At 43.2% G+C, this 12,126-nt stretch overlaps 1 protein-coding gene across 6 annotated transcripts in view; it reads right to left on the reverse strand.

The window, feature by feature from the left end:
* The window catches only part of PI4KB (phosphatidylinositol 4-kinase beta), a 28,420-nt gene extending 23,573 nt beyond the window's left edge, over positions 1 to 4,847 (reverse strand). The window contains exons 1-2 of one of the 6 annotated variants that reach the window (XM_068540773.1): positions 4,447 to 4,847; positions 2,238 to 2,416 (exon numbers count right to left, since the gene is read on the reverse strand). Coding sequence is in view for 2 of the 6 variants with exons in the window: in XM_068540771.1 (XP_068396872.1) it covers positions 3,370 to 3,374 (5 nt within the window). In the remaining 4 variants the exon portion in view is untranslated. Of the gene's footprint in view, positions 1 to 2,237; positions 2,417 to 3,369; positions 3,488 to 4,428 lie in introns of those variants that run through there. The other 5 variants (XM_068540772.1, XM_068540774.1, XM_068540776.1 and 2 more) reach the window with 5 other exon arrangements.
* Positions 4,848 to 12,126: the final 7,279 nt, after the last annotated feature.

Below are 12,126 nucleotides of genomic sequence, written 5' to 3' on the forward strand. Positions count from 1 at the left end.
CTCTTCATCGCGGTGCGCGGGCCTCTCACTATCATGGCCTCTTTTGTTGTGGAGCACAGGCTCCAGACGCGCAGACTCAGTAGTTGTGGCTCACGGGCCTAGTTGCTCCGCGGCATGTGGGATCTTCCCAGACCAGGGCTCAAACCCGTGTCCCCTGCATTGGCAGGCAGATTCTCAACCACTGCGCCACCAGGGAAGCCCCAGTAACTATTCTAAAGAGAGAGAAAGGACTAGAAAGCGAAAAAGGAAGAAACAGTTTCTGTATTCACCACCCTTCCCCTTATAAGTCAGAGAACAAGAAAAACACGAGAGAAGGAAATCCAAACCTTTAGTATCAAATGACTCCTATGGCTCTCAAGGACATTCAGAAAACTGAGGCTCCACATTTCACACTGGGAGCCTAAACTGGCCTTCCAGGGAGACTGGAAGGGAACTGAAGAGGCCCACCCCGCCCCGGACTAGCAGCTGGCTTCTAGGAAAGGGGTGTGTGTGGGGGGGGTGGGGGGCATGTTGACAACCGACTGGCTCCACACGTCTGGGCAATGCAGGGAATCTTCAGCTGAGTATCAGAGGGTTGTTCAGGGCAAAGCAGAGAACAGCAGCAGTGAGAGAGGACAGAGAGGGTACATATGCATGTGTTCTGTGACTGAGCATTTAAGTAAATGTCTGCAGAAGACTCTGGGGGGAGGGAATGCTATCACTTAACATGGCTTCCCGCCTCTCATCACCTCAAAAGATTCTAGGCAAACAACCCTCCATGGCCTCTGTTTAAGGACTTGGTGGATTGGTCTCTGGTAGGACAGGATATAAAGAGCCCCAAATCAATTTCCTCACTCAGTTAATCACCATTCCCTTCTTAAAATCTTTTTCCATGAACTAGATAAATACAATTGCTTCAGATCAATCCTCACGTTTTTATACGTTTCTGTATTTTCATAGAATGACCCTTAAGAGATCATCTAATTTAGTGCTCTGCCTCCAAGCAGAGAGGTGAGCTCAATTTTCCACTTCCTTTTAAAAGATCACTTTGAAAAAAAAAAAGACCCCTTTGAGATGGATCATGTGAATTGGAAAAAAGAGTAGTGGAGCCAATATCTTCATCCTACAAGGTAAATTGTTAAGAGAGGTTATTAAAAGTTAATGGAAAGAACAGAAGATTCAAATATGTTATTTAAAGTTACACAGGGGACTGACTTCCCTGGTGGTGCAGTGGTTAAGAATCCGCCTGTCAATGCAGGGGCACGGGTTCGAGCCCTGGTCTGGGAAGATCCCACATGCTGCAGAGCAACTATGCCCGTGTGCCACAACTACTGAGCCTGTGCTCTAGAGCCCGTGAACCACAACTACTTACTGAGCCTAAGTGCCACAACTACTGAAGCCTGCACGCCTAGAGCCCGTGCTCCACAACAAGAGAAGCCACCGCAGTGAGAAGCCTGCGCACCGCAACGAAGACCCAACGCAGCCAAAAAAAAAAAAAAAGTTACACAGGCTTCCAGTAGAAATAAAAATGACAATATATAAGCAAGAGGTATGAATCTTCTAAAGCGCAATCTTCTTTTGTAACAATTAATAAACCAAGAAACAAAGGCACAAGCATTTTATCTAAGGTTATGGCAATAACTGTCAGAGAGAAACACTGAAATAATTAACACGTTAACTCTAGGAGTAGGGATGAAGGGAAAGGAAGTATTGATTTTCATCATAAACTCTTTAAGTACAATTGGATTTGTTCAAATGCATGTACGCCTTTAGCAGTAATTTTTAAAAAGAAGTTGCTCTTCTAAAGAGACTCCTAATCATCCTAAGCTGCCTGTTCTGTGGTTGAGAATTTCCTCCTCACGTCTCAAGGTTTAACTCAAACCTTTCTTTAAGGAGGTCTGAGCTCACCTTTCCCCCTTAACCTTAACGGTAAAAATGGAGATTGAGTACAACCTTCTCCTTGTAGAAACAAAGAGCCGAGCAGTCAAACAGGCTCAAGCCCTACCAGGAACCAGGTAAACACTTACCCAAGGCCCCAAGGCAGGGTGGCATCAGGGGAGAGGGCATTCTCAAGCTACCAACAGGAGGGTAGGGAGAGCAGTGGTCTCTGGGTAGTTAAGTCAACATTGAATCAGGCTGAGAATTCTGTTCAGGGCTATAGAGCTGGTATAAGCAGATTCCAGCCAGACAGCCCAAGCCAGCTCTGGGAGCCCCTGCTGTAACAGACAGATGGCAAAGAAAGCAACCTGTACACTCACCTCTCTCTGAATTGTTCCTTCCTGCTGCAAGCTCCAAATGCACTTGAACTAGGCCCTCTCTTGTCTCATGCCAGTTACTGAGAGGTCCCTCTCAAACTTCTTCCCCAAATCAAAGAATCTCAATTTGCTGCTTTAGATGGCATTCAACAAACATGTTCTCATGCAGTGTGGACCCAGCTCTGAGAAGGAAGCAGGGAAACTAGGGGAAATATGACTTCTCTTTGGGGGTGCTTCCAAGGAGAGAAGCTGCTCCTAAAAAGGGGAATCATGAGATTGGACACTGGCTAACGAGGAGGGAGACAAAGGGAGAAGTGGGATGAGGTAGCACGATTACTTTCAAACAGGCCTAGAGTAGGAAGATGAATGGCACTTCATATGCCCTCTTCGCTATCGCAGGCCAAGAGACATGGCATACAAGGAAGCAACTAGTTTCCTAAGTCCTAACTCACTCCAAGTTTTCTTTTCCAGCCAGTTTCTTCAAAGGACTTTCCCACAAACATACTTTCCATCTACAGAATCTGGAGTTATGGTTCAAGTACAAGAGGAACAGCAAAGGTGGTCAGCAACTTACAGCTGTGGGGGAAAAAAAGCAAGGCAGATAAAAGAAGCTGGCCTGGAGCTTGTCTCTCAAACTGATTTACTCCCATGGTTGTAAGACTAGAAAGGCCCAACAGAGAGACCAGAATGAAAGAAAATTCTCAGAACAACTAAATCACTACTCATAAATACCTTGTGTCTGAGGAACCCAGAATGTTTTGTAAACAAATAATTAAGTCTAATTTTTTCCCCCAACCCACATCCTGCTATAAGCCTATTACTGCACTGATGCCTACAGAGTGGACCATTTTCCCAAAAAAAGTCACTCTAAAGGTCAAGTGAGGAAGTCACATGCTGAACTCAGGAGTCCTGATTCTGAATATACAAGCTCTTTCCATTATCTCATGTTCCTTTTCCCAGTTACCCCCTGACCAACCCCACTCCAGGCCTAAACTCTTAAGGAATCAACCAAAACCATTCTAGTGAAGCCACAGACAGTAAACTGATTCCTCTTAGGAGTGGGAGGAGACTCTATTCTGTGATCCCTTTAAGACAAGCCTAAAATTAAATAATCCAAAACAAAATTTCTCACAACCTCATTCAGTTTCCATGCAGGACTGCTCGTTCCTCCAACAAAGTGTAGTCTGATACGAACTTCTTTTAAACTTGCTCCATCCTTCAGAAACACCCTTCTGTCCAGAGAAAAGCCTGAGACAGCCGAGGCTCCCTCTCCTCCCAACACATTTTCTTCTTAGCTCAAGGTTTAGCTGATCCAGAAATCAGTGGTATGTAAAGGTAAAGAGTATGACAGAGAACACGTAAAGACCATAAGGAAAACAGAACCAAGTGTCACAAGGATCAGCAAAACCCTTTAAACTCGAGGGAGGTGTCGAAGTTGGAAATCCTGAATGGGAAGGGGCACTGTCAGATCTCTCTTCTACAGGAACAAAACTCCAGAGGTTGGGGGAATTGAGGACGGGTAGAGGGAAGCTAAAGAAAGTTACAGGAATCATAAAGCACTCCAGAGAAGAAGGGTAAGGCTTAAGGTCAAAGGAGACTGTAAGTAGTACTTTGGGAATGATGGTGAGAGCCTAGATGCCTTAAGGAGAAGGGAATAGACAATTCTTGGAATCCAGGAGCTGGGTGGGTGGCTGGCAGTGAGGTAACGGAATGCAAAGCAGCAGAGGAAGAGAGGGCCACAACCTTTAGATCAGGGAAAAGGGAACCCAGTGCTGGGGTGGCATAGAGACATCGGAGGAAAGGGACAAAATAGGAAAAGGGGTAAAGGCGGAGGCCATGGGAAAGATTCGGGGCTGGAGCACAGACAACGAGGAAAGACAAACAAGGATGGACATTATAAAAGGCGTCGTGATATGGAAAGGGTTGACGACTTAAAATAATTCGGGACGGAGGCAACAGGGATAAGAGTGAGGGAGGGGGGAATCCCCGGGCAGAGGGAGGAGCTAAACAGAAGAGGAAGCCAAAAAGCAGAGGAGGATCCCAGGCTTGGGAAGAAAGGGTGGAGAAGGAACCCGGGGTGCAGCTGCCACCGGGAGGGCAGTTTTGTAGTCAAACCCAGGTGTGGGGGCGGGGGACGCTGTGCGGGGCAGGGTGGGAGAGGGGCCCCTTCACACACAGAGCAGGGGGCACTCACGGGCTAGGAGCAGCTCACCTCCGGGGGACCCCGGCGGAGGGGGTGCGGGCGGTCGGGGTCGGGCTGCCGACACCGCCGCCTCAGCAGCAGCGGCGGCTCCCGGGTTCCATTGGCCGCCTGCGCTTCCCTGACAGCGGCCGCGGCGGCTGCACCAGGCCCCGGCTGCCGGGGCTGCCCTCGGCGCCGCCTGAGGGGGCCTTCGCGCTGCCTCACTTTCGACCGGGCCTCACAACTTTCTCTTCCTCCCTCGCACAACCAAGACCAAAAAAAAAAAAAAAAAAAAAATCCCCAGCAGGTCTCGATTTTTCTTCTGAGTTCAGGCCCTTCTTCGTGGGCTATGCTTTCTTGCTTCTCCGACGCTCAGGACCCTACCGATCCCATAGTAATCTAGGGAGTCGGGTGAGCTGCCTGGAACATGCCTGTTCAGAAATAGAGAAGGGGGCGGGGAAGAGAGATTTGGCAGCTGGGGAGGGAGGAGAAGACGGAGGGAGGAGCTTACGGGTGGGAGGAGGGGCCAATCTTTGGGAGGCGGACCTAAGAGGCAGCGTTTGCGAGGCTAAGGAAGCCGAAAGGGAAGTAAAATTTGCTGGATAAGGGGAAGGGGCTCCCGACCTAGAGCAGTGAGCGGCAGTGTGGCAGGTGGGCGTGGGTGCCTTGTTAGAGGAGTGCAGACTTATCGCGTACTTAAGTAAGAACAGCAGCATGCAAATTATATGTAAATGAGCCCGTTCGGCTTAGCAACCGAGTTACCGTAATTGCAATCAATGGCTTTCCCCCTCCGTTATTCCACTCGACTTCCTTAGTAAATCAGGTCAGGGGATGGACGCTGGGGATCCAGCTGGACAGCAGAAAGACAAAGGGCAGGCGGGGAAGATAGTCACCTTCACTATCCTTTTCCTACTCATCTTTAAGGACGATGCCAAGATTACGCCCCTTATCGCTTGGGGAATGGCGCGGTCCAACCGCGTCAGTCTTTCGCCGTTAGCGGAGCGACTCGAGGCGGCGGTTCTGCCTCCGAGGTCACCACCTGCCTGGGCAGCCTTTGGCCTCCAGCCTCCGGACCTCGATCCAGCCAGGGAGGGGCTGGACAGGGCCAGGTCGGGAGAGGTGAGTGAAATGACAAAAGCGTGGAGGGCATAATCACTCCTTCCAAACAAAACAAAACCATATAAAACTAAACAAATAAAAAATATGCCCCGCAAATGGACTTCTGGTGTTGGTTTTGTGTATTTATCAGATAGCTTATTGACTAGGAACCCTTTACGTCAGAACCTCTGTCCCAACCCTCATAGGGCCTTACTTAATATTCTACACTGGGGCTAGTTGTTTGAGCCCAGATCCTGGATGTCACCTTCCCTGCCACTTAAAGGCTGTTTGATTTGGAATGACTGATTTAACCTCTGTGAACCTCCGTTTCTATGTCTGCAAAGTGGATCCAAGAATATTGACACTTTACAGGATTTTGTGAGGATTAAAAGAGAGTACAGGTTACTACTATACATAGTACTATATTACTATTATTGGGACAATAATATAGGATAGATGACGAAAGGAAAGAGGGTCACTGCTTCAGTGTTTGGGAGGCAGAATAAAGATTAATAGCTTGAAAATACCTCTGTAAAACATGCAGTATGTACAAAAGTAGAACAAATGGGGTACCTGATTGCTGAAGGAACACACTGTTAATTAATACAGAAGGCCACTCTGTATATGATGAATGAATGAATGAATGAAAGGTTTCTCAAAAATACTGTGAGCCAGCACAAAGAAAAGTTGCTAGAAATGATCCAGCCAAAGAAAAAAGAGGAGAGAGCATCCTGAAGGGAATTTGCTCATATCATGGGAGGACAAGTTGATAAGCTAGGTTAAATCAGGAGTACAGTAATGAAAGATGAGCAGAGAAAGAGGCCAAGAGTGCCAAAGATAGTTTAAATTTGTCACCGCTCATCTGGAGTGGGGAATCACCAGCCCATCTGTCAGGCCTAGCAGCTCTTGGCCAGCTCCCAGTCAGCTGTCTGGCAAGTACGGAGAGGTGATGACCCTGCTTTACCCTAGAGTTTAAAATGTCACACATCCATCCCCTCAAGGGATAGGGATCCCAAGGGCTGTAAGCCGGCTTCTTGAAACATTGTAAAAAGAGATGTGACCACCTTACTTTTTATAGTAGGAGGTTTTTTATTTTCCAGTAACATCTCTGTTCAAACTTCAAGTAGGAACTTTTTGTAGCTACAGCAGTTATAAGTCCTTTATTAACTGAGACCCACCCCCCCCCCCCACACACACACAGTATTATTAGGTAGAAGATTTTGTTTCAAGTTTTCTGTGTTTATAGCTCTAAGGGCTCTTATGTGTAAATTTCTGTGCATCTCCTTATGACTTTGTCTTTCTGCCTTCTTTTGGAATTTTCTTTGTTTCCCTCTATTTCTGGGTCTCCAGCCTCCTCTAGTCTGAGTTCCTCAAGGCAGGAAAGGATTTATCTTTGTATCCTAGCTGTATCCTTAGTTTCTACCACAGGAAAAAATGTTTATATTTGTTGATACAGCAACAGATTGAATGCAGAAGCAGATACGAGAATCCAGTCAAGCATTAGAGAGATTTCCAAAAATGCAGAACAGGGCCAATTGTCTGATTGTTTGTTGTCGTAGTTGTTCTGGGAAAATAGTTATCTTTCTTAAATGAATTAATAAAATAAGAATATTTACAAACAAATGTTTTGACTAAATTATTCCCCTCCCTTCCTGTTTGCTTTTCTTCTTTTCTCCTGTCTCTTTAATTGTCAGATTATAAAACTGAATGCTATTCTGTTTCCCATATTTAATTTAAAAGCATAACATTTATAATATTCTCTAAAATTCCTCACCACACTGAAACTATTTTTTAGATTCTCTTTTGATAGAAAAAAAGCACCACTTACCTCTATCTTAGGTCCCAGGAAGCTGCTACAGGTATAGATGGTTGTTCATGGATGACCCATGTACATGGTGACCCTATAGGAACCCCATACTGTCATGTATGCACGTGAAGCCTCTTACTTTGGTGGGAAAGCATGTACGCATGTGGCACCTTGGGGTGTGAGGGCAGGAAAGTACCAACAGGGTCAAGGAATGTCATTTATTTAAATGTCATCAAACTGGGGAAAGAAGTTGGCTTCTTCATCAAAAGTTGGTAAAACTAGAGGACCCAGCTCCAGTTATATTTTAAACACCCCTATGGTTAAAGAAATTATAAAGAGTAATTTTTCTCCTGAACCATAGATATTATGGGCTTTTTTTCAGAGAAAAGAAAAAGAAGCTACTAGCAGTTATTGCTTGGGGGCTCCTACTGTGTATGAATACAAACATTACCTCATTTATTCCTCACTAAAACCCTGTGAAAGAGATTTTATTTTATGGAGACTGAGCTTCAGAATGGTTAAGTCATTGTTTTTTGAAACTGTTTTACTTCAACCCACAATAAGAAATAGATTTTATAATCAGGACCACTGAAGAGCACATAGACATGTCTTCACTGAAATAAAAGTTTCATGAAACAATACTTACCCTTACTATAGGCAATGCATGCTGATATTTTCTATTCTATTTTATTTCACTTCTTAAAAACACTGTTTTGCATCCTGCTAAATCAGTTTCACAACCCACTAATGAGTCGCGATCTATTTTTGATTCCAGTTTGAAAAAACTGGACTAAGTGTTCAAAATCATATGGAAACTGGTAAAGCTAAGATTTGAACTGAATTCATGCTCTTTCCAGTAAGCAAATGCCTCTTCATGAACATTTCTTAAGAAATACTGCGTTATATATATATATATATATATATATATATATATATATATATATATATATATATGATTAGCTTTACCTCATAGGATACAGCCAGCAGGATGATCCTAGACAAAGGACTTAGGCCTACTGATGAACCACAACATGAGACAAAACACTTAGCCAAATATATAATGACATTAATTCCTCTGTTTAGCATGTGGTATTTGCTTTGATTTTATTAAGAAAATTGATTGTTGCCCACAAAAATAAACAATAAATTCATTTATTTGAGGCCATAGACTAAACATACTGAGTTTGACTTGGTTTAATAGCAAAAGATTATTTCAAATTTTAGTAAATTATAAATTACCTGTAACAATTTATAATAGGGCTAAAATGAAAAAAGACAACAATGGGAGTGGGGAACAGGGTATTGGGGAGAGAATAGGGAATGGTACAGAGGAAGCAGTAGGCAGTCCCCAAACCCTTAGTTTAGCCCTTCATCTAATAAACTGAAGATTGCCTGAACTACAGAAGAGTAACTTGTTTCATGTTAGATTTTTAAAATAGGGTAAAGATTTAAAATAGGCTACTTAAAAGCCCCTTAATATTCATGTAAATCTCAAAATCATCCAGTGGTCTGGACTCCCAAAGTGAATGGATACATCCCCAAACCCAATCATGGTGAGGGCAATGTTTCTTTGGATGCTTCTATCTATTCTAGCACCAGTGGTTTATCTTTCCATATGCCTATGATCTCTATAACATGTCAGCAGCCTGGTCCAGTCCCTCATCTCCTCCCACATGGATAATGGCAACAGCTGCCTGGCTGGTTCTATTTGACTTCAGTTCCTCCATCCTCTAATGCAGACTTCATACCTTTCATTCATTCATTCAATCAACGGATAACTTTCAACCATTCATTCAATGTTTGTGTGTTCTTCTTCCAGTTTCTCACTCTTGTTCACACACATCCCTTCTGCCAGGTCTCTTTACTGGGTTGTACTGCCATGTCTTTGCTCACGTCCCTTATCCCCAAACCCCTGCTTTTCCTGGAATGCCCTCCTCTTTTTTACCTATTTAAGCTCTACTTACCTTAAAGGTTTAACTCAAGCCTACCTTTTCCATGAAGCCTTCCCAAATTACTCAATCTCTTTGAATTTACACCTCTTATGCAGCAGAATGAGTATCATGATTTAGCTCTTTTTACCATATGTCTTCTGTTGTTCTGTCCTTGCTTTATCAATTAGACTTGTCCTACCCACCTCTACTAGGAAGTCATTTCTGATCTATATGCTATTCCTCTGGGCTCCCATAGCTCTCTGTGCTTACTGCTAACATAACTCACACTGTGCTATGATCACTATTGACTTGAAGACAGTGCCTAAGTCAACTAGCTTCCAACAAATACCTAGGTCTTAAAAAACAAGAAGGGAAATGTCAAAACCACAGTAATGGACTCCTACTTCTGGCAGCACGGAGAAGAAAAAGGGCTGCCTCATTAGAATACAACTGGATCCTGGATAAATTACAGCAAACATAATGTTTAGCACATCGCTGGCCTCATCAGAAAGTAGAAGAGATCACTAGAGGAAGGAAAAATAACATTGAGCTGAAACCTTATGAAGGATGAGTAACGTGCAGTAGGAGAAGCTGGCTTGCCCTGGGGACAAATGCCAGTATCATTATTGTGAACAGAGGCTAAGCCCTGGGCCTGGTCAAAGCAGGGGAGAAAACCTGGGACTCCTGAATTAAATCGGGACCCTTTTTTTTTTGAAAGATAGATTTTATTTTATTTTATTCATTTTTGGCTGCGTTGGGTCTCCGTTGCTGCGCGTGGGCTTTCTCTAGTTGCGGCGAGCGGGGGCTACTCTTCATTGTGGTGTGCAGGCTTCTCATTGCGGTGGCTTCTTTTGTTGCGGAGCTCGGGCTCTAGGCACGCGGGCTCAGTAGTTGTGGCTCGCGGGCTTAGTTATTCCGCAGCATGTGGGATCTTCCTGGACCAGAGCTCGAACCCGTGTCCCCTGCATTGGCAGGCAAATTCTTAACCACTGCACCACCAGGGAAGCCCAAATAGGGACTCTTGAAGGGGCTAACACAGTCCCAGGTAAGGAGCACCCTTTGTCTCCTGGCAGAAACAAATGCATAGCCTCTCTGGAGGAAAGTACACCCAATTTAGGCCTACTGGATTCCCTTAGATTAAGGAATCTTAATCTAAGATTAAGAGCTCAAAATAGGAGCTCAAAATACAAAAATACAAAATATACAAGGAAATAAGCTGCCATGGGCAGGAGTCAGCAGAAAACAACAAAACAGATTTAGACATCCAAGATAAGTTACAGAATATAAAATAACACTCCCAACAAATTTCAAAGAATTGGTATCATAGAGACCACATTTTCTGAGCACAAATGATTAAACTGAAAATCAATATCAAAAGATAAAATTTTAAATATCCAGATTTTAGAAATTTATAAAACTTTTCTAAATCATGAATCAAAAAAGTCATAAAGGTAATTTAAATATTCTTAGAACTAAGTAATAATTTAAATACTTTAAACAGAAAAATTTGGAGAATATAGGGAAGTGGGTCTTTAAAAACTTATAATAGAAAAAAGACAGCTTGAAAATTAATTAGATAAAAATTAAGATTAAAATTAAGATGTTGTAAAAGAACCTAAAATTAAATCTAAAGAAAGCAGAAGGAAATACTATAGATAAGATCCACAATTAATGAAGTAGAAAACAAATATATAAGGCAGAGGATCAACAAAGCCCAAAGTGGCAGCTAAAATCAGACAAGTAAAATAAATTTCTGGTGTAGCTGGTCAAGGGGGGAAAAAAGAAGGCGCAAGTAAACAGAAGAAATGTAAAGGAGGACACAACTACCCAGGGAGCAGAGGCAAAAAGGAACATGGAAGAAATTTCATTTTAAAAAAATGACATAAAATGCACAAAATTCTAGAAAAACATTTTACCTAAATAGACTCAAGAAGAAATAGAAAGTCCAAATAGCCTATAATTATTAAAGAAATTAAATCAATAGTTAAAATATTTCCCACAAAGAAATGCCAGGTTCAGAGGGCTTACCAAGTAAGTTTTATCAAAATTTCAAGGGACGGTTCATTTCAATCTGATGTAAACCCTTTTAGAGAATGAGACAAGAGGGAACAGTCTCCAACTCAGAGGGTGTACAGACCAAAGGAACCATCTTAGAAACCTTAGAAATCTTACTAAAAACAAAGGCACTGGGACTTCGCTGGTGGCACGGTGGTTAAGAATCTGCCTGCCAATGCAGGGGACACAGGTTTGACCCCTGGTCCAGGAAGATCCCACTTGCCGTGGAGCAACTAAGCCCATGCGCCACAACTACTGAGCCTGTGCTCTAGAGCCCGTGCACCACAACTACTGAAGCCCGCATGCCTAGAGCCTGTGCTCCTCAACGCCACTGCAATGAGAAGCCCGTGCACTGCAACGAAGAGTAGCCCCTGCTCACCACAACTAGAGGAAGCCCGTGCACAGCAATGAAGACCCAACACGGCCAATAAATAAATAAGTAAATAAATGATAAAAACAAAGGCACTAACCTGTACAAGAATGTTAGTAGCAGCATTATTTGTAACAGCAAAAAACTGGGAACCCAAATGTCCACTGATAGGTGGATGGGTAAATTGTGGTTTATGCACTTGAAATATTATATGGATAAAAACGAACGAATAATAGCTATCTACAACATGGATGAGTCTTAGAAATATAATGTTAAGTGAAATAAAAAAGCAAACCACAGGGGAGTATTAGGGAATAAAATTTTGTAAAGCTAAAAAGCAAAACTGAACAATACATTTTTAAAGAATATCTACATATATGGAAAGGCTATATATATATATGGCAGGTAATTAATAAACACGAAATTAAGGATAGTGGTTACCTCTAGGG

This window comes from Eschrichtius robustus, chromosome 3, assembly GCF_028021215.1.
Source record: "Eschrichtius robustus isolate mEscRob2 chromosome 3, mEscRob2.pri, whole genome shotgun sequence".
NCBI classification, from domain to species: domain Eukaryota; kingdom Metazoa; phylum Chordata; class Mammalia; order Artiodactyla; family Eschrichtiidae; genus Eschrichtius; species Eschrichtius robustus.